Raw genomic sequence first — 23,206 nt, 5'->3', positions numbered from 1 at the left:
CCTATATTTTCCTACATATGAACATGTATAACTTTATTTTTACATATCAGTGGTCCATTGATAGAGAACTCACTTGCCATGCAAACAACATGGGTTTACTTCCTGGACAAAACAAGCTAATGAGTAATCCTTTACATGGTTGCTTGACCAAGGTAGATTCAGCACTAGAAGAAAAATTAAATGCTAATTTTTCTGTCTTCTACATGGATACTAGTGATGTTTATTGACAACCAATGCTGACTTGCTACCTTTTATCCCATTCTCTTACAGAATTACTGTTAAAAATAGTAGAAAGATCTTCCTTGAAACACAGCTTGTTGGCTTGAAAAGGAACATTAAATAATGTAATCCTAGATACATCTAAAGAGACAGGAGGATTATGGATGGAACACCTCTTGATCAGAGTTGATATAGTCTAAAAGACTAAGTTGATATTCATGGGTTTTTAACTCAGAATAACATTACTACAATGAAAGATTCTACAAAGATTTCAGTTGTAGAATTCTGAAAGACCCTAAAAAGCTGAATTTTTGACTTCATTCTGTCAGTTGTAGGCGTTTTATTATGCCTATTGAAAAGCATAAATATCGCACCTTCTTGGAAAGGCAAGTTTTTCAATTTATCATTGACTGATATTGCTGATTACTAATAATTACTGTCATTGTTTTTGAAATGAATCTAGCTTGATATTTCATTGTATTTAATGTGAATTCAGTTTTGAATTTCTTAAATTTTGTATTGAATGTCCATATAACAAATATAAAAAAAATGGAAGAAAAATGCATTCAGCAATGAATTTTTCAAAATATGTTTTTACATATTTTCAGACATTTTCTTACTTCATTACAACTAGAAAAGAGTATTTTAGAACCTGAAGCAAGCCGCTTGCCTCAAGATTTGCTGGAAAGATGTGCAGCTATCAGTGCACGACCAAATGCAATCAAAGATCTGGTCGATGTAATGGGAAGTAAGTGTTTTCTTATCATTCTTGTATTACTTGAGTAATTATCATTACTTAATATTTTTAATTCATCATAAGTATATTTAATCATTGAGTCATGATAGCTTCTGCTTGATCAAATGCTGTTTTTCTTTTAGTATGGAGCGTAAGTGCTTAAACTATTGAACTTCTAAATTAGAGATTGGCAATTCTTGAAAATGGGGCCTAGTAATAAGATCCTTGAACTCTAATTGGAGTCCTGAATTAAAGTGAAAGTAATGAATAAGGGCTTTGAACTGAGTGATAATTTTTTATTGTTCAAACCAGCTCTAGGGAAATGAATATTTCTGAAGAAATTTGGTAGCTGGTGAGTGGAAGAATCAGCCAAAACAACATACATTAAAACACAAAATATGAGACCTTACTGCTTTAGTAATCAATTTAGAATTATACAGTATATACAGTCGAGATGCTTGAACGGAGATGTGTGGATATATGTTGCATGCAAGAAATAAGGTGGAGAGGAGGATCAGCTAGGTTCCTCACAGGCAAGGAACGCAGGTACAAGATTTTCTGGGCAGGGAACACTGACGGGGTTGGTGGCGTGGGTATACTTATCGCTGAGAATGGGTAGATAAAGTAATTGAAGTAATCAGAGTAAGTGACAGAATACTTAAGATTAGATTAGTGCTTCATCATAGTTTAGCAACCATTATATCAGCCTATGCTCCTCAGTCGGGGCTACCCGATGGACAGAAAGACCGATTCTATGACACTCTACTGCAGACTACCTCATTGACGAACGACAGAGACCTTATCTTTGTGGCTGGTGACTTCAATGGTCACGTTGGACGACATGCTGGGGGCTTCCATGGCGTACATGGAGGCTATGGCTATGGCTCCCGCAACGAGGAGGGAACCAGGCTGCTGGAGTTCTGCGATGCAATAATCTTATGATTTGCAACACTAACTTCAGGAAACCTACCAGCCACCTAGTCACTTACCAATCGGGCCAACATACCAGCCAAATTGACTACATCCTTACAAGGCAAAGGGAGAGATGGCTGCTTATAAATGCCAAAACCTTCCCAGGTGAAGAATGTACCCCACAACATAGACTGGTAGTTAGTGACTTAGGATCAGGACTAGGAGGACAACCAGAAGACGACAAATATGGAGAAGAAGGATCTGGAAGCTTAAAGATCCTGCAAATGGACAGAGATTTAGGGACATATTACTTGAAGCCTCTGACGAAGTAGAAGGGGATAGAGCATCACAGGGGGTAGAAGACAGCTGGACGTTTCTAAGGGACAACCTGCTGAGAGCCACTGACCAGATCTGTGGCTGGTGCAAAGTCCCCTCTCGACCTAGAATAACGTGGTGGTGGAACAATATTGTAGACAGGGCTATTAGAGAAAAGAGACAGGCTTGGAAGGTCTGGAAAAATGGGGGTAGCAGGGAATTGTATCAGACTGCCAAAAGAGAAGCTAGGAGACAGGTTTATTTAGCCAGAGGGGAAGCAGATAAGAAAAAATTTGCCAATGTTCTGCGCCGTGAGGACCAAAGACTGGAGGTGTTTCGTGTTGCAAGACAGTGTTTGAGAGAGAATCGTGATGTGGTAGGAGAGAAGTGTGTTCGCATGGAAGATGGTTCACTTGCGCTAAATGAGGATGCGAAGAGAGAGGTTTGGAGATGCCACTATGAAAGGTTGCTGAATGAAGAAAATGAATGGGATAAAGAGAGTCTGCCGAATGTTGACCCAACAGAGGGACCAGCTATCCGAGTTGATAGTTCTGTGGTAGCTAAGGCAATTAGAAGCATGAAGACAGGGAAAGCCCCAGGCCCATCAGGAATCACTGCAGAGATGCTCAAAATGTCTGGTAGTGTCGGCTATAGCCTAGTCACCCATATAGTTAATCAGGTGATACACAAAGGGGTCATACCCAATGACTGGTGTAGCAGTATAATAGTCAACTGCTACAAAGGTAAAGGTGATGCCCTAGATACAAATAACTACAGAGGTATCAAGCTGTTGGACCAGGTGATGAAGGTTACGGAGAGGGTCATAGCCCAACTAATTAGAGAGAGAGTTAGTTTAGATGAGATGCAGTTTGGGTTTGTGCCAGGGAAAAGTACTACTGATGCTATATTCCTGGTAAGGCAGCTGCAGGAGAAATACCTAGCCAAAGATAAGCCCCTGTACCTGGCTTTTGTTGACATGGAGAAAGCCTTCGACAGGGTCCCCCGATCCCTTATCTGGTGGGCAATGAGAAAACTAGGGATAGATGAATGGTTAGTGAGAGCTGTGCGGGCCATGTATAGGGACGCCGCTAGTAGGGTGAGGGTTGGAAATGAGTACAGTGAAGAATTCCGGGTAGAGGTAGGGGTCCACCAAGGCTCAGTACTCAGCCCCCTCCTATTTATCATAGTCCTCCAGGCAATAACGGAGGAATTCAAGACAGGATGCCCTTGGGAGCTCCTCTATGCTGATGACCTTGCTCTAATTGCTGAGTCGCTATCAGAACTGGAGAAGTTTCAGGTGTGGAAACAAGGATTAGAATCGAAGGGCCTCAGAGTCAATCTAGCTAAAACCAAAGTCGTAATCAGTAGGAAGGTAGACAAATCACAAACACCTTCAGGTAGATGGCCCTGCTCGATCTGTAGAAAAGGTGTAGGTAGAAACTCTATAAGATGCACCAAGTGTAAGCTATGGACACATAAGAGATGCAGCAATGTCAAAGGAAGGCTAACTAGGAAGATGGTTTTTGTATGTGGCAGATGCTCAGGAACAATAAACACTGAAAATGCTCTGAGACCAACTTCCGTCACTTTCCAGGGAGAAAAACTAGAAATAGTTGATAGTTTCCGTTACCTAGGTGACCAAGTCAGCAGCGGGGGCGGGTGTGCTGAAAGTGTAACTGCTAGAGTAAGAATAGCTTGGGCAAAGTTCAGAGAGCTCTTACCTCTGCTGGTGACAAAAGGCCTCTCGCACAGAGTGAAAGGCAGACTGTATGATGCGTGTGTACGAACAGCCATGCTACATGGCAGTGAAACATGGGCCGTGACTGCTGAGGATATGCGTAAGCTCGCTAGAAATGAAGCCAGTATGCTCCGATGGATGTGTAATGCCGGTACTCACACTCGGCAGAGTGTAAGTACCTTGAGAGAAAAGTTGGACCTAAGAAGCATCAGTTGTGGTGTGCAAGAGAGACGTTTGCGCTGGTATGGTCATGTGGCGAGAATGGATGAAGATAGTTGTGTGAAAAAGTGCCACACCCTAGCGGTTGAGGGAACCTGTGGAAGAGGCAGACCCAGGAAAACCTGGGACGAGGTGGTGAAGCACGACCTTCGAACTTTAGGTCTCACTGAGGAAATGACTAGAGACCGAGACCTGGAAGTGTGCTGTGCGCGAGAAGACCCGGCAGGACAAGTGAGTCCACAACCCGTGGCCTTCTACATGGGATGGAGCCAGCCTACGTATGCATACCTTCCCTTCTTGGGACACAAAACTCTACTTGTGAAGACGTGTTGAGGCAAGTGAGGATCAGAATCGAAATCGATCAATGGAAATTGCGGATGTGCTACCAGTGCCGGTGGCATGTCGAAACTCTGCTTGTGAAGACCCATTGAGGCAAGTGAGGATCAGAATCGAAATCGATCAATGGAAATTGCAGATGTGTTACCAGTGCCGGTGGCATGTAAGAGAACTTTCCGTTTCGCGACCGTTGCCAGCACCGCCCCGTTTCGTGTCCGTTGCCAGCCTCGCCTGGCCCTCGTGCCGGTGGCACATAAAAAGCACCATCCGTTCGTGGCCGTTTGCCAGCTCTGTCTGGCACCAGTGCGGGTGGCACGTAAAAAGCACCCACTACACTCACGGAGTGGTTGGCGTTAGGAAGGGCATCCAGCCGTAGAAACACTGCCAGATTTGACTGGGCCTGATGAAGCCTTCTGGCTTCACAGACCCCAGTAGAACCGTCCACCCATGCTAGCATGGAAAACGGACGCTAAATGATGATGATGATGATGATGATGATACAAATATCTCTAATTAGCTGTATGTTTGTTTGTGCATCAGCATATATATATATATGTGTGTGTATGTATATCTCTGTTTATGTCAACTACATTGGTTACATAGACATTATATATATATATGTTTGTTTTTAAGATTTTTTTTTCTCGTGTAGAGCTATCTGGTTTTGCAACTGAAGTTGAGATGGGAATCAAAGAAGTGAAAGAACTAATTGAGAAGGAAATAAAAGCAGAAGAGGAATTTGAAGTAAGAATTTTTTTATTTCCTTTTACCATCTTTTTTCATGATGACATGATTTTATAAAACACTAAGTTTAACAGTCTTTGGTTGTTTTATAAAATACCATGTTTAGCAGTTTTTGCTTGGTATAATGGTTAGACATGGGACAAGGTGGTGAAATACAATTTTCAGTTGTTGAGTCTCGTGGAGGCAATGAAAGTGACTGAGACTTCTGGGGATTTGTTGTGCTTGAGAAAGAAGAATGCCAAGCTAAGCAAAATCATGGTTATGATTAGTGTTAGTAACATGTAAAAGGCATCCATGCCATTGGCATGTAAAAGACGGCCAGTACCTTCTGTAGACTGGTTGGCATTAGAAAGGGCATCCAACTGTAGAAATCAAACCAAAACAGACTGAAGCCTATGCAGCTCTCTGGATCACCAGCTCCAGTCAAACTGTCTAACCATGCCAGTATGGATGACGGATGTTAAATGATGATGTTGGTGGTGGTTGTTTATGGTGTGTATGTAGTCCTGGTAAATTAATTTCATAAGCGTAACTAATGAATTTATTTATTAATTCTGAATACTTTTCAGCAGATTCAAATGTGAATATGTTAATTGCTGTTGTATTTTGTCTTTGGAGAACAATTTCTTCTTTCAGCTAAATATGTATTCATAACACACTTGATTCATTAGTGTAAGGGGACTCTGGCACACTCAGTGTTTTGACATTGTGTCTCCTCAGCCAAAGCTACACCAGACAAATGAATCTAACAAGAGTTTCTGACTCTTGGTTATAACTTGAGGGAACAAACCCTTTGCTTAGTCATACTGACATATGCCAACTAATGAACTGTTCTGAAGCAACAAAACTTTCTAGTGTATACACCCTATTGTGTTTCTGTTTCAAACTTCCAGGTAACATTTCCACAGAAAGAAAATCTGGATAGGCAGCACTAATACTGATTTGACATCAACATTTATTGTAATTTGTTCTGTAATAAGCAATTTTTCTTAGTGTTTGCCACTGTCACCAACTGTTAGCTTTCATTTTATTGTTGGTTGTAATCAGTATTAGAACTGAGAGAAATTAACCAGTAGTTTTATTTATTAAAAATGATTATAGGAATGGGATAAGAGAGGAAATGAGTGAAAGTGGAGAGGAATCTCTGAACAAGGTATTAGGTAAAAAATGAATTTGTTGGATAAACCTCAACTTCTCTTTAAAATCAGGAAGAGTTTTTATTTGTCCCCCTTCCAAAAAAAACAAAACAAAAAACCATTCATTTGTACATTGATCTTGTTAGAGATGATGAAATTGCTAATAAAGATTAAAGAACACATAAATAGATGAACATTACAGTATTGTTCTGAAATGGGAAGAACTATAATGGCATGAGTAATTAAATACCCATTTTTAAAACTACTAAAAGCTAATAGTGGCTGATGGGAAGTATAACAATGATAGTCATTGTTGTTTTAATAATTCATTGAATTAAGTTGGCAAACTGGCAGAATTGTTAGAAAGTAAAAACAGACGAAATACCACTAAGCATTTCGCCCAGTGTGCTGAGCTCAAATTCTGCTGAGGTTGACTTTGCCTTTCAGGGTCAATAAATTAAGTACCAGTTGTGTACTGGGGTCGATCTAATCGACTGTCTCCCTCCCCCAAAATTTTTGGGCCTTGTTCCTAGAGTAGAAAAGAATAATCCATTGAATTATTTCTTTATTTGTTCTAGAATCATTTATGAGAAAACATAAAACGAAATCAGTTGAATTGCATGAGAAGCATGTAAAACATTTCTCTAATTCAATGTAGTGTAATCTAATTCACAAAATACTATTGGTGAAGGCAGAATACTTGTGAGAATTTTTGAATTCATGATAGATCAGGTATGCTATCTTTTGAGATAATTTTTGTTATACTTAAAAATTATCTTGCATAAAAATTGAAAATAAATCCTATAAATATGTAAAGTGTATGTAATGCACCTGTCTTATTATATTGCTATTTGTGACTAAAAACAGCTCTTATTTGAGGTCTGGTAAATAATTGTGGACTGCTTACATTCAACACGAATGCCATTAAAATAAGCCTGAAAATTTTCACAAGTGTCTCAACCAATTAGCATGTCAATTAGAAAGTCATTCATAATCTTTATCAGTTTTTTTTTTGTCTGTTGATATTAGTTGTGTATATATTGGCATAAAAATTTGCAGCTCACGGGATATATTATATCATGCAAAAGTTGTTTTAAATAATCCATTGAGTTATTTCTCGAACCTTGTTTATTATTTATTTGTTTTAGTGTCATGAAAAAAAAAAAAAGCATGAAAAGAAACCAGTTAAATTGCATGGGAAATGGATATAAAAAAAATTTCTCTAATTAAATGCAGCATAATCTATTTCAACTTTCTTTTTATGCATTTTCCTCCTTCAGAAAACTTTTGGTAAAAGACCTCCAATGACAATCCTAAACCAAATCCAGAAAGACTGTGAATTGTATGAGTCTGGGCATGCAAGGGGCAGTAAATCTAATAAAGATCTTCACAAAGCAATGAATGCTCATGTTGCCAACTTAAAGTTAATCAGTGGACCTCTTGAAGACATACAGAACTCTTTACCTAATTACGACAGCATTAAAAGTAAGTTTTTGGTATTTTTATTTTATATTCATTTATTTATTCCATACTAACATAACTGGGACATCTAAACGTTTAGGTATATTCATATCAGTTTCATTTCATTTTTTTATGTTGGTTTTTCCATGCTGGCATACTTTAGACAAGATTGAGGTAGATTTTATAGACCTGGATGTTTTTCCTTTCACCAACCCTTATTTTTCAAGTAAAGTAATTTTTCATTGCAATAGTCATCACACATTGAAACTATCTGAACTATGATGCTTTTGTTTACTGGGGAATGTAAACAGTGTCACTGATTTGCTCAAATAGTGAAAATAAAGACAGGATCAATACACACACCTCATGCACATGCTCTCACATGCGTATGCTCTCTCTCACGCATGCATGCTCTCTCACGCACGCACACTCTTTCACACACGCACGCTCTCTCATGCATGCATACACACACACATGCTCTCGCACGCACACACGCTCTCTCTCTCATGCACGCGCACTCACACAACATGCACAGTTGAAGCAACTTTGTTTTAATAGGATATATCCAACTAGTCACTCCTTTTCAACTGTAAGGAGTCAACTGGTATACTATAGAGGTAAAGGATTGGCTAGTGCAATACTCTATTAACCTTGAAGCATGTATGTGCAACAAATTACTCTCTTAAATATGCAGATGAAATTGGAAATATGTGATGTAGTGAGGGTAAAGATAGTCTGATCTTTAGCAGACATAATGACAGCTCTGGATATATCTTGATTTTATTAGATTTCTTCAATGTTTTTTCATTCACATGTTTGCTATGTCAATATAGAGCAAAGAATAGTTATGCAGAAACACTGGTGTGCAAAAACAAAAACCTGAGGGGACATAACCCAGGGAGTAAATCATCTGCATAGAAAATAATGAAACGCTCACATACTTCATGTGGCTGGTGGTAAACATTGTTGAAAAGTGATGAGAGATAAAGGACTATTTATGTCTATATAATCATTCATATACTGACATGACAAAACAATATAAAACTTGAGAGAAAGAATTCAAGGTTATCACCAGCATTTAAAAACAAATAGTGAAATAAGTGTAAACATAATTAATGTTGTAATTTATAATGATGTTTCAAATATAAATCTGGTTTTGTATTTTCATTAGATCCGGAAGAGGAAGCTGTCCAAAAAGAGCTAAAAAAATTGCTAGCAAAAGTGGACGAGATGAAATCACAGCGTGTCATGCTTGAGGAACAATTTCGTACCAAACTACAAGAAGATGATATTACAAATGTGTTGGTAACACAAGAAGCAAACAAACAGGTTATTTAAGTAGATTTCTTATCTAATTGTAAGTCTGGTTATTGAATTTTAAAAAAAATGCAGTCTATAGGAAGTACACAGACTGGTTTCATTACCACAGCTTTGATATACTGCTTGTGTAGTTAAAACTATACCTTAATTGTTGAAGTAATTTAAAATATGAATTTCTTACAGAAGATCAGTAATTTTTAGGGAAAGTTCATAGTTCACTGGATTGACTTCTAAACTTTGCTAGTAGTTATTTTACTGACTCTGGAAGAATGAAAGGCCAAGTAAAGCCTGATAGAAACTATAAAAGATGGAACAAAATTGACTATTGTAAGGAATCCTGTTTGACCGATCGTTTTTGGTATTCCTCCAATTTATCTTTTTAGTATTCATATTACTCTGTCAAATGTAATTCTTATTTATTCACATTATTTTGAATTAATCATGTATTATCTTGTAGCTTCGAGATTTCAGTGATCTAATTTATTTTTAGAATGATATTGTAAGATTGGTGTGAAAGGCTGGATCTGGCTCAGACACAAAACAGGGAGACTATTTGGGCCAGATATGGTTGGTTTGAATGGTAAAGGTTTAAATGACTAGAAATATTATATAATGAAGTAAGTTCAAGTCCTCGTGTCTTAATTAGAAATTGAAAGATTTACCGTTAAACATCTATGTGACTCATTACTAAATATTGAGCTCCTTTATTTCAGAAAGTGCTCTGAAATCTATTCGTTACTGCTTCAGCATTTTTATAAAGACATTTTTGATTTCTATAACAACCTGAATCAGTATCAATACAAATAAGAATAGTCAATACTTGTGCATTTAAAATTGTATTGATATGCCTGGATGATTATATTATGAATGCAAAATGTGTTGTGAAATGGTGCTGCTGTAGAAGCCAGCTAATGAATGTATAGAATGAAGTGGTTAGGTTTAGTAGTCAGGATATTGGGTTTCAGGAATGAGATGGCATGAAATAAGGTGCATACAAAGATACTGTAATTAGTTTAAATCATGCCAATAGGAAAAACAGATTTTAAAATATTGATAGTAATTAGCTCATATGTTTTTTTTTGTCTTAAGTAGTTGTAGATTTTGTAAGACGATGTATGGTAATTAAATTTTCAAAAGTTGTTTTTTTGTAGTGAATGAATTGGAAGTGTTTAATCTAAAAGTTAACAAATCTTGGAATCTGATTGCTATTCTAGTATCTAAATTTTGCTGGTTCCAATTGCTTTTTAAAAATTCATCATAACCTCATAACTATCACCATTTGCTTAGATTTTTTTTTTTTATGATGCAATGTAGTCAGGTTTTCAATACAAGATTTTGACAGCTTTTAATGGTTGATTTACTATTTTCTACATTTAAAAGAGGAAAACCTTCATTTTAAAATCATATTTATGTCTACTTCAGGCATTTGAAAATGCTTTGACCTCATTAATAGTTAACTTTAAATATTTAATATTTTTAACCTCTCTCTCTCAATTTTTTATTTTTGTTACACTTGTCAAATTAGATATTTTATTTTAACCTCATAATCTAAATAATTCAAGGGATACAAAACAAATTTCTAATTTCCAGGAAATATTTGAAGAACAGTTGAAAAAGCATGATAAGACAATCAATTTAATTGAACAAAACCTTGCTGCCCAAGAAAATATTTTACGAGCTTTAACGAATGCAAATGCAAAATTTGCTAATACTCGAAAGACAATAACCGAGATTAGAGTCAAGTAAGTATTACTTTAGTTCTAGATTTGAAGAATATCTCCAAGTGAAACTTATCTGCTTAATGAACTAAACCAGTCCTATACTACCTCCAATCTTCACTGTCAAACTATTCATAAATTATATATTGGTAGAGTGATGTATATTTTTCAATAAAGTAGCCTGCTACAATTAAAATATACAGTATGCCTAAGGAACACAATATACTATCAATTTCACTGTGTAACAAAATATTAATTTTTTTGTCTTTGGTCAGTAAGTATTGTTTTCTATTTGCTTCTAAGAAATCAAAGGAAATGATTACTATTCCCTTCAAACTTGGCTTTTGTAACCTGAATATCAATGTTTTGATTCAGTGTTGAGTTGCTGAAGCAGAAATATCGTTATAGCAAATATTCTGCTCAGTCCCACAGATGTGCTTGTCAGTTACTTTACCATAACCACTTGAGCATACCCCTAGTGGCTGACAATATGTACATCTTTGAGCAGTAGTAGTGGGTAAGCATCATAGCCATGTGTTGAGATGGATTCTTTGGGATTTGGATAAATGTAACAAAAGCAACGTTTGAAGGAAATATTAGCCATTTTCCATACTTTATAGGGGTAAGCAAATAGGAAATAACAGTTGCTACCCATGGACAAAAATTGTGTCACAGTGTTATCCTTGTGATTATAAATATAATTATATTTTTATATACTTAACCCTTTCGTTACTATATTTCTGACCAAAATACACACCTTATGTGTTTCAATTAATTTCTAACATAATCATAAACTTAGTCTGGTTTCATTAAACAACTATAACTTTTTTATTTATCAATATATTTATGTGAATTTTGGAAGCTAATTTAATGAAATGTTCTCAACCAATTCTATACTATTATTTTTGTCACAAAGTGACTCTAATTGCAGGTAGATACAGGTAAATTCAACAAAATATAAAATTATTAAAATTTTGTTCAAACATCGCTATAGAAAATGGGTTATTAGCTAATATTCAATTGGGTATACAACAAAATTTTACGATAGAATTTGTTATTCTGGGTAACTTTCTGATACCCATAATAATATTTATGGCAAAATAGTCTTAATTTCATTTAAGGTTATGGGAAACCACAAACTATCCTTTCTTTCGTTTTGTTTACGTTTAGCGTAACGGTTAGTTTCCGCCGTAATAATTTCAAATAGGCTCATTCGAAAAAGTAAAAAGAAATAGTCTAAGGCTTTACTCTTCTGGGAAAGTCTGTGACTTGGTCCAGTTTCTTCAGAAAAATCACCGAAAGAAACAGTTTTTAAATTTTCACTCCATTCAGGTGCCAATTCATTTTCTTTATCGTTGTCGGAGCTCTCGGATTCACTGTTTTCACTTTTGGAAAATGAAACATCAGATTCATTATCAAATACCACGTGCTTTTTTTTTACAGTCATAGAGTTAGATTTATGAAGGTCTTCAGTAGAAAATCCTTCTGACTCACTGCTTGATATAATGAAATTCGTATCCATTTTTTGTCAGAATTACAAATTTTGAAAACACAATAGGAACAAATTTCGTAAAAAAATCTCCCAAAATTCACGGAATTAAAATTACACTTTTGATTTTTGTACAAAACTGTAGTTGAACTGTTTACGAAGTATAATACGTGTTTTCACGAATGTACCAAAGAGATTTGCTCTGATATTCTCATTTAAATATGAATAGGTAAATTCGGGCGGCTTTGGGCGGTTTGGTCACATTAACCAAAATTTTTTTGGGGCGGTTTTGGGCGGTTTGGTATCAAAAGGGTCAAGGGTTATGTTTCAATTTTTATAACCTATTAATATGTACTATGTATCTGAAAATTAATTAAAAAGAACTATGAGTTTTAATATTAAAATATTTTTTCTAAAAGCAGGAGTTCAAAATTAGATCTTTTGAGAATTTTTATGTGCTGATAAATTGGTTCTCAATGCTGAATCTGAAGAAATGTGCTAAAAACTTTGAAATTTTGAATAATGTGTTATGATAAACCCCCCCCTCCCAAAAAGAAAATTCTTAGATGTCATCATGTCATATGTCAAAGATTACTACTTAGTGACAGAACACAAAAGATCAGCACTATTGAGATAGCTCTACTTAATATCTAGGAGGTGAGAAAGGTCAACCTTAATTGTGCATGTCAGTGCAGACATTAGGTATAGAAAATATTCAGTGAACTTTCAGGAATAAGTATTTGAATATGTAAAGCAACCCAACTCATTTTCCATCAAAATAGCATTAACCATTTAAAAAACTTTTTATTTCATGTGATTTAGACGAGAAACATTGATCAAAGAACTGATGAATAGCTATGATGTTTATGAAGATTTGTTGGCAAAGTCTCATAAAGGTCTTGAGTTTTATACAAAACTAGGGTCCAGCATTGAGCAGATGCTTCGCCGAACTCGGAGTGTCTGCCAAGTGCAAGAAGAAGAAAGGGGCCAAATAAAAAATAAATACAATTCTAAAAGTAAGTATGTTGTTATCCATCCTTTCTATGCAACTTGAAGCTTATCATGAGTGATTTGTTGTATCCAAAAATTATTATATTATTAGATGTCCATGTTTCTAGGTTTGCATGGATTTTCCAGTGTTATTTTGTCAGTTGTAGTGATTCTTTGTCATCTCCTTGAGGTTCAGCATCCTGGGTCAGCTCTTAAACGAACTTTTGTTTTCTTCAGCCTTTCCCTTCTTCAGGTTCCTTCCTGTTGGATCATTTGGCACCTTGTTACCCAGCTGTCATCTTTTATACACATCTGATGTCTGTATCAGAGTAGTGTTCTCACTTGTTCACTACAGTCATTTCCTCTAAAAACCACTTTTACTCATGGTTCTTATGTATTGCTCATTATGTCATACTTAAATAACTAGCATTATTGTCAGTTGCTGCAAGAGTAAAGGAAATACCTTACATGTAATTACAGCGGTATCAAATCGCTGGACCAGGTCATAAAAGTTATGCAGTTATAGCCAAATTAGAAACAAAATTATGGTAGAGGAGATGCAATTTTGTGCCACAGAGAAATATCACTGATGCCCTTTACCTTGTAAGACAACTGCAGAAGTATTTAGCTAAAAGAATGTCATAGTATTTGACTTATGACCTGGAGAAAATCTTTGACAGGATTCCTTACTCTGTAATCTGCAGGTCTCCGGGGAAGCTAGTAGTAGATGAATAGCTTGTCAGAAACATACTACCCATATGTAGTGTGCTGTCAGTAAGGTTAGAGTTAGCCATGTGTACAGCAATGAATTTAGAGTACAAGTTGAGTGAGAATGAAAAATAGGATGTTAATAGAAAGTAATTCCAGAGAGAGGAGGTAACTGAAGCAACAGTCATATTTGTTTGTCTCTTGTAAACAATACATCTCATAGTCTAGCAGTTTCATTGTTTTTGATGTGTGAAGACTAGTGGAAGGGGGAAAAATATCTTCCCTTTGAAACAAGGTTGGTAGCATCAGACGGTTTAAGATTGCATCAGAATGTTTCATTTAACCTATACCAGCTAGGAAAAGTGGAAATAAAAATGAAGACATATTTTGGTATTTTGAAAATAATTCATTAGCCAAAGCTGTTTTGATTTTTGTTTTCATTAATGAACCATTCATTAAAATATATACTAGGCTGGTATCAAGGTTTTATTGTTGAATTTTTAATTTTACAGTTAGCTGCTCCTCTTGAGAGCAATTAATATAGTGAAAGGTGATTAATGTCAAATAAGAATCTATAAAGTTTTTGTTTTTCATTGTGATATGTTAAATTTTTCAGCTTCAACCCCATCCAGACCTGCAGCACCCAAACCTGGCAGCAATGTACAATCGTCATTACCAAGTTTCGAAGGACCCAAACTTAAGGATTACCTACCTTATATGAAACCAGCTACTTTTGGCAAAGGTGCTAAGGGCCAGACAGATAGCCACTCTAGTGGTTCATCAACACCTGATGGCTCTGTCAGCTTACCTGATTTAACTGCAGCATCAGTGGTCTTGCATCATGAAGGAGACGGAGGAAGCAGTGGTGCACTTCCAGCTGGTGTGGGAGGATCTATATCTCAAGGCACCCAGGTATGTTTACCACTCGCATTTTGTTATGTCTCCCTTTTTTAGATTTGTCTGACTGTGATGGAAATGAGCTTTTGTTTTCCATTACTTTCCCTTGCAGAGTGCTGACACTCAACAGTTTATTGTGACTGCAGTTCCTTTTAAAATACCTAGCAGTGCAGATACTGGTGCCATATCAGTACCATCCTCTGGTACTCCTGTGGAAATGAGTAGAACTTTGCCACTTACAGGTCCATCATATGTGGCACAAGAGCAACAAGAGTCTCGGCAATGCAAACCACAGCTCCTACCACCACCACAGCAACGTCAGCAACACACCACTAATACCGTTTCTGCTGTGGCCACACCCATTGCTTCACCGACTATGGATGTTCAGGCTTATTCCCACGTATTGCCTAGCACTGCTGGAGTTAACAGTACTTTCAACAGGCAGCAAGGAATCAGTGTCTCTGCAAATGTGCAGGTAGGATCTTCCTTAATAAGTTCCTCTTGAGAGATAAAAACCACTGAAATATTTAAGTGCCTTTTGGAAACCTCATGAGCAAAAAAAAAAAAACTCAAATTCAAATAAAATAAAATTAAAAAATTAAGATATCTTTGATGTGAAGATAATTTAAAAAACAATCAAATGAAATGAACAAATAGAATTTATATATTTCCTATTTAACTCCAGTAGAGATTTTGATTCCTTTTTTTAATGGCCCCCATTTCAAAAAATATTTTGATTTTTATCTTTTTATTTTGTTCTAATCATTAAATATGCTATTTTTTAAATGCTATAAATCACTGTTTAAATTTTGAATTCTTTCTATAATTAAATGAATGTGTAAGTAGGATTAAAGGGAAGACTGCAATTTCTAAGAGGTAGGAAGCTTTTCTTTTTTTTTTTTTTTTTCAGTCATTGCTTGTTTTATCTTAACTGGCATTCATATAATTGACCCACTTGAAGTATTGGATCTATGGAGGTTTCTCTTAAGTTTCCTCTTTACTGTTTGCCATAGGCAACTACAGAAAAATTTGAAAAAATTTACCACCTAGCTCCAGGTGTGGCTGTGTGGTAAGAAGCTTGCTTCCCAACTAACCACATGGTTTTGGTTTCAGTCCCACCACTTGGAACCTTGGGCAAGCATCTTTTACTATAGCCCCGGGTCAACCAAAGCCTTGAATGGATTTGGCAGATGAAAACTGAAAAAAGCCTGTGTGTGTAATGTGTGTTTCCCACCACCTCTTGATAACTGGTATTGGTGTGTTTATATCCCTGTAACTTAGTGGTTTGGCAAAAGAAACCAATAGAAAAAGTACTAGGCTTTAAAAAAATAAGTCCTGGGGTCGATTTGTTTGACTTTAAAAAAATAAAAACCCTTCAAGGCAGTGCCCCAGCATGGCCACAATCAAATGACTGAAATGAGTAAAAAATAAGATACCACCTAATACTGTTTTAATTACTTACTTGCTGGCACTCCATTGGTTACAACGATGAGGGGTTCCACTTCATCTGATCAACAGAACAGCTTGCTCAAGAAATTAACGTGCAAGTGGTTGAGCACTCCACACACACGTGTACCCTTAACATAGATCTTGGGGAAATTCAGCTTGACACAGAATGTGACAAGGCTGGCCCTTTGAAATATGGGTACTATGCATTTTTGCCAGCTGAGTGGAATGGAACAATGTGAAATAATGTCTTGCTCAAGGAAACTGTGTTGCTGGAAATTGAACTCATAACCTTATGGTCATGAGCTGAATTCCCTAACCACTAAGCCACTTGCCTTCACTTTAATTACTAAAAACAATTTTAACTGCACACTGTACCATATATCATTGAATATGAAGAGGACTCCAAACTGGGATGACACTTTGACATGTAACAACAAACATCATCATCATCATCATCATTTAACGTCCGCTTTCCATGCTAGCATGGGTTGGACGGTTCAACTGGGGTCTGGGGAGCCCGAAAGCTGCACCAGTCCAGTCAGATCTGGCAGTGTTTCTACAGCTGGATGCCCTTCCTAACGCCAACCACTCCGAGAGTGTAGTGGGTGATTTTATGTGCCACCGACACAGGTGCCAGACGAGGCTGGCAAACGGCCACGCTCGGATGGTGTTTTTTATGTGCCACCGACACAGGTGCCAGACGAGGCTGGCAGACGGCCACGCTCGGATGGTGTTTTTATGTGCCACCGACACAGGTGCCAGACGAGGCTGGCAGACGGCCACGCTCGGATGGTGTTTTTATGTGCCACCGACACAGGTGCCAGACGAGGCTGGCAGACGGCCACGCTCGGATGGTGTTTTTATGTGCCACCGACACAGGTGCCAGATGAGGCTGGCAAACGGCCACGATCGGATGGTGCTTGTTACGTGCCCACAGCACGGAGGCCAGTCGATGCGGTACTGGCTACGGCCACGTTCGGATGGTTTTCTTATGTGCCCCGTGCCACCGGCACTGGTACCACAAAGATACAAATTCCATTGATGTTCATCTATTTTGATTTGTTTTGATTTTCACTTGCCTCAGCAGGTCTTCACAAGTGTCACAAGAAGGAAGGTATGCACAGGTGGACTGACTACGTCCCAGGTAGGGGCCATGGGTTATGGCCTGACTGGTCTTGCCGGGTCTTCGGATGGTGTTTTTATGTGCCACCGACACAGGTGCTAGATGAGGCTGGCGAACGGCCACGATCGGATGGTGTTTGTCATGTGCCCACCGCATTGATTTTCACTTGCCTCAGCAGGTCTTCACAAGTGTCACAAGAAGGAAGGTATGCACAGGTGGATCGACTACGTCCCAGGTAGGGGCCACGGGATATGGCCTGACTAGTCCTGCCGGGTCCTCTCATGCACAGCACACTTCCATAGGACTCGGTCTTCAGTCATTTCCTTGGTGAGACCTAAAGTTCGAAGGTCGTGCTTCACCACCTCGTCCCAGGTTTTCCTGGGTCTACCTCTTCCACAGGTTCCCTCAACTGCTAGGGTGTAGCAGCTAAGAATATTTCGTTGAAAAAGAACCCCCTTTTAAGGTTGGACTTTATTACAAGTGGCAATTTTTGAAAGACCAACCTTTCTTTACATTCAAGCTAATTATTTATTCACTTATTTAAATCAAGTAATTTCAACAGTACAAAATATTACATCTCCCATATTCAAATCCTCAATACTTACATTTAGAAACACTCAAGTAGTCACATACTAAATAAATCTGTAATCAAAAGAAATATTGTGGGAATTAATTACAAGGGAAATAATATTAATCAGTACTCACTTTCCCATACGTGAACTGTATAATGCACTCTTACAGATATTTTCAAATTTTGATTACATAGACCTAAATGTGTTTTTATTATGCATACATCACAAATGTAGTAGCTTTTCACTCATACTTACATAACCACTACTTAGAAACGTTTTAGTTATTTAGGCATCACTGAAAGAAGACAAATCTTATCACCAAGTAGATAACCTATTTAACGAAGGAGAGAAGTTACAGGGCATTTGACAGCAGTGAATACTGTAGAAGTGGCATTGGATACATGAATTATTGATGATAATCATTTTCTAATCTAGGCACAAAACCAGCAGTTTTAAGGGAAGGGGTTAGTTTAAATCGGTGTTTCTCAAAGTGAGTCCCTTGAAAAAAGGTCTGTGTTTCCTTCAAATCAGATGTTTTTAAATAAAATTTGATAAAAATTTGCTGATCACCATTTTCAAAGTAATAAGTTATATTTTTTACATGAATAAAATTTTTCTCTGAAAAATTTTATTTAATGTTTTAGTAAAAGTAGATGGAGTTGTGTGTGAAATTATGGGATCTGTGACTTGAAAAATCACAAGTTTTTTTGTTTTTGTTTTACCAAAATAAGTTTGACAGTTGTTGGTCTAAGCTTTCAGTGGAGCTTCAATCTATTAGAAATAGAAATCGGATTCCTTCCAATGGCAGTTTACTTTATAAAAAAAAAAAATTGAAGGTCACATTGCATATAGTTCTAGATTCATAAAGCTGTTTAGGTTTGCTTGTTTAGGTCCAAACTGAGATTAAGAATGAGTTTTTACCTGTACTTGACAAAAAAACCACAAAAAAGACCCCAGTTAAATATTTACTATGATAAACTAGTGTAACCTGTAGCTACTGGCTAGGCTTTTCATGGTTTCATTTCCCACACTCCAATATGAGAATATGGTTGCATCTGTTGATTTCAGGGGACAAGGAATAAGAGTTGTGATATTCATGCTAGTCCAAGAGTATTGAGTGCATAAATAAAATGACTAGAAAGCAAATTTGTGTCTACCAACAATAACAGCAAAGCAAATGCAGCTTATAATAAATGAGTTTGTCAGAAAAGAAAATGCATGTTGAATGACATGATCATGAGTCATTTATTGCATTCTCAGGACATTGCTCTATATTGCCTCCTTCACAATAGTCTGTTTCTGCTTTGCAGTGAAAGGAAGAACGTCTAACGGCAATTGTAAACAACTTAAACCAAGTCTATTGTCCACTCCTAATCCCTGTACAGACATGTAAAAACAGATGTAAAATATGTAAAAGCAACAAAAACGAAAAATGGAGGGCAGAAACAGATTGTGTCTATGTAATCATGTTTATAGAATTTTAATGAAACATATTTGACTTTAATTGGCTTCACCATTAGATTTATGTAAACTATCTTGAAGCTGAATTTAAATGAAAACTCTATTTAAGCTGATAAATGTTTTGGAAAAAATTTAATCTTGGTTGGTTTAAACAGTAAAGGGTTTAAAGTCTCTTCTAATTTTGTAGAAATTTTGAAAAGGATATTTGTAGCTAATCTTAAACTGCAGTGTCTTTATTGATTTTGTTAATAAATTGTTTATAGAGTAAATATTCTAAATAATTTTTTTCAGAATAAAAGCTCTTCTCTCAATTTCTTACATATTTTTTAAAATGGTATAGGAATGCACAATCTCTTTTGATCTTTGAAACATGAATTTCAGTGTAATAAGTTGTTAGTGACATTAGTAATATAATGTAATAAAATAGTATAATTTTATGTGATAAAAAAGTATTTGCAATTTAATGTTTCACGAAAATAACGACATTATGAAATATGGTATTTTGATATTCATTGCTTTTGTTTTCAGGATCCTGCAAACTTTCCTAATACTTCAAGAGTTCAGGCTGGTGGGCCACAGTACTATCATTCTCAAGATGTACAGCAATCTCAGCAGTACTCAGCTAGTACCAGTGTTCCCAGTGCATTACCTCAAAGTGCTCATCTTGTTCACTATCCTAACCAGCAGCAAATACCTGCTACAAACTATCAGGCAGCTCCAGCTGGCCATATTGATTCTATGTATCCTGATCTATATAGCTATCAACAGGTTTACTGTCAAAATGTTTCAGAACAACACCAAAGACAGCAGATTCCTTATTCTATGCCTCCATCCACAGCTGCAACTCACCCACAACCACAAATTTATAGTTCACAATCACCATCGCAACATCCTTATGGTGACAGGTTCTCTGTATCACAGCCAGGTTATTCTTCTCCTTCGAGGACCACACCCAATCAACAAAGCCACATGCCTGGTCCACCTACACAGCAGCCTGTTTATGGTCAAATGGTTGCTCAGCAACAATACCCTAGTAGTACCCGAGTTGCCCCTTACCAAATACCTTCTGCCCAGCCTATTTCTGCTTCACAAGGTCAGGTGCCAACTCAAAGATGGAATCCAAATATGGATCCTACACACAGTCCTTCACACACACAGTACCAGATGCCTAATGCAAGCCAACAGCATCCATCAGCTGCATCTTCAATGAGTTACATTCATTCAGCTGGCAGCTATGGTGTAACTAGCCCAGCTGTTGGACAGAATCAACCTATGCCATGGGCATCACCATCTAAGCTGGCAGCTGGAAGTGGACATCCATCTGGTCAGTATATGAGCAATGTACCCTTGCAACATGTGTCTCAACCTCAGCAGCCACAGCAGCCTGCTCATATGAACTATCCTCCTGGTTCTACATCACAGTATGGCCAACAGCATCCTACTTTCACAGGACATCATCCTCCTCAGGGGCAGCCTCAGCCTCCACCCCAACCACAGGCCCAGCCCCAGCTCCCACCACAGGCCCAACACCAGCTTCCACCACAGGCCCAGCCCCAGCTCCCACCGCAGGCCCAGCACCCACCACAGGCCCAGCCCCAGCTCCCACCACAGGCCCAGCCCCAGCTCCCACCACAGGCTCAGCCCCAGCTCCCACCACAGGCTCAGCCCCAGCTCCCACCACAGGCTCAGCCCCAGCTCCCACCACAGGCTCAGCCCCAGCTCCCACCACAGGCCCAGCCCCAGCTCCCACCACAGCACCAACCACAAGCCCAGCCTCAACTCCATCCACAGGCTCAGCCACTGCAACACATTCCGACAGCTCAGCCATCTGCTATGTCATCATCAGCTGGTGAGTATGTCAGCAATTTTATCATCTCAGTGTAAATACACTTGAACCAGTTTGCCACAATTTGTATTGTTGTCATATTTATTATTAACTCCATATTTGTTTTTGTCATTACTTCGTTTTGCTTTGTTGCAATTCTTAGGTCTGTCATGGTCGTTGTCTGTTGCTGCATCTGTCACCATCATCAGTTTTGATAGTCATTATGTTTATTGCTAATTTCCCATGTCATTTTTTAAAATCAATAATTTTGTGACTCTGATGTTGGTCTTAACCATTGTCATTGATCTGTCCAATGCATTTCACTTACTGTCACCAAAACTAGATTTACATAAATGCATACTGTTTGACTTCCCACTCAAGTGTTATTTCTGGATTGGCAGTTGTCATATTTTGGATGGAACAACCGCATGTGAAATTCTAAGCAAACTGATAACAATTGCACTATGCATCTACTGTGCTGGACAAGGTCTTCAAAAGAGTCTGTCTTATATTCTTTAGTTTTGGGCTGTTAAGGAAAATGGGTGTAGATGCATCATTTGTAAGAGCCTTTTACCAGGGCTCTGTAATCACTCCCCTACTATTCATTATTGTTGTTGAATCAATAATGCAGGAGTTTAAGACCTTTTGAACTTTTATATGTTAACGTCCTTTTTATTTCAAAATCTGTTTCAAATGCTTCAAAAAAAGAAAAAAAAAGAGAAGCCAAATGTTCTAAAAGAGATTAGAATGGTTTAATCAAAGGCCTAACTGTTTGAATACCCAAAGGTCTGAATACCCAATACCAAAGTCTAATTAGTGACAGACACCACAAATTCATATGAATAACTGAGAAGTTTGATATAGAAGATTAAGTAGATAATCCATTTGATATGCATTGCAATTACTAGATTCATTAAAATGTGTAGAGGGATTTCTGGCAGGCTAACAAGATGCACCTGTATTTTTGAATTCAGAGAATGAATGCTATAAACAGCTCAGATGACTCAGCAACTGCAGTATATTAGTTTGTTATTTTGGTGTCTTAATCAGTGTTGTTAGTAGAAAATATAGCAGCTAAAGTACATACAGAGATGATGGGTGATAAATAATTTGGTTGTTCTTTTTTTGCAATTTATACTTTCCCATCACTTTCTACATTTTCTATTGCAAAAAGAAAAAGAGACTGTTTGTAATGTAGACTGTGTGTGTTGAGAATCTTACAACATATGAGAGAGAGAGAGAGGTGGGGGAGATCTTAAAACAAATGGATTGAGCATGTTTTTTTTTTTTTTTTTATCCATTCTTTAACCCTTTCGTTACCAAACCGCCCGAAAAAATTTTGGTTAATGTGACCAAGCCGCCCCAAACTGCCCGAATTTACCTATTCATATTTAAATGAGAATATCAGAGTAAATCTCTTTAGTACATTCGTGAAAACACGTATTATACTTCGTAAACAGTTCAACTACAGTTTTGTACAAAAATCGAAGTGTAATTTTAATTCCGTGAATTATGGGAGATTTTTTTACGAAATTTGTTCCTATTGTGTTTTCAAAATTTGTAATTCTGACAAAAAATTGATACGAATTTCATTATATCAAGCAGCGAGTCAGAATTCGAAGGATTTTCTACTGAAGACCTTCATAAATCTAACTCTATGACTGAAAAAAAAAAGCATGTAGTATTTGATAATGAATCTGATGTTTCATTTTCCAAAAGTGAAAACAGTGAATCTGAGAGCTCCGACAACGATAAAGAAAATGAATTGGCACCTGAATGGAGTGAAAATTTAAAAACTGTTTCTTTCAGTGATTTTTCTGAAGAAACTGGACCAAGCC

General features: G+C 37.3%; 1 protein-coding gene across 5 annotated transcripts in view; it reads left to right on the top strand.

Annotated features, from left to right (window-relative positions):
* LOC115211750 (tyrosine-protein phosphatase non-receptor type 23) overlaps positions 1 to 23,206 on the top strand; it is a 98,603-nt gene that overhangs the window by 56,756 nt on the left and 18,641 nt on the right. The window contains exons 12-22 of one of the 5 annotated variants that reach the window (XM_036501695.1): positions 828 to 967; positions 5,128 to 5,219; positions 7,636 to 7,840; positions 8,988 to 9,145; positions 10,727 to 10,878; positions 13,166 to 13,359; positions 14,658 to 14,953; positions 15,051 to 15,413; positions 20,072 to 21,064; positions 21,131 to 21,168; positions 21,313 to 21,392. In XM_036501695.1, coding sequence (XP_036357588.1) covers positions 828 to 967; positions 5,128 to 5,219; positions 7,636 to 7,840; positions 8,988 to 9,145; positions 10,727 to 10,878; positions 13,166 to 13,359; positions 14,658 to 14,953; positions 15,051 to 15,413; positions 20,072 to 21,064; positions 21,131 to 21,168; positions 21,313 to 21,392 — 2,711 coding nt within the window. Of the gene's footprint in view, positions 1 to 827; positions 968 to 5,127; positions 5,220 to 7,635; positions 7,841 to 8,987; positions 9,146 to 10,726; positions 10,879 to 13,165; positions 13,360 to 14,657; positions 14,954 to 15,050; positions 15,414 to 20,071; positions 21,169 to 21,312; positions 21,393 to 23,206 lie in introns of all 5 variants that reach the window. The other 4 variants (XM_036501694.1, XM_036501696.1, XM_036501691.1 and 1 more) reach the window with 4 other exon arrangements.

The sequence above is a fragment of the Octopus sinensis genome, linkage group LG1 (genome assembly GCF_006345805.1).
Source record: "Octopus sinensis linkage group LG1, ASM634580v1, whole genome shotgun sequence".
Classification (NCBI taxonomy): domain Eukaryota; kingdom Metazoa; phylum Mollusca; class Cephalopoda; order Octopoda; family Octopodidae; genus Octopus; species Octopus sinensis.
This window is presented reverse-complemented; position numbering and strand designations above follow the sequence as displayed.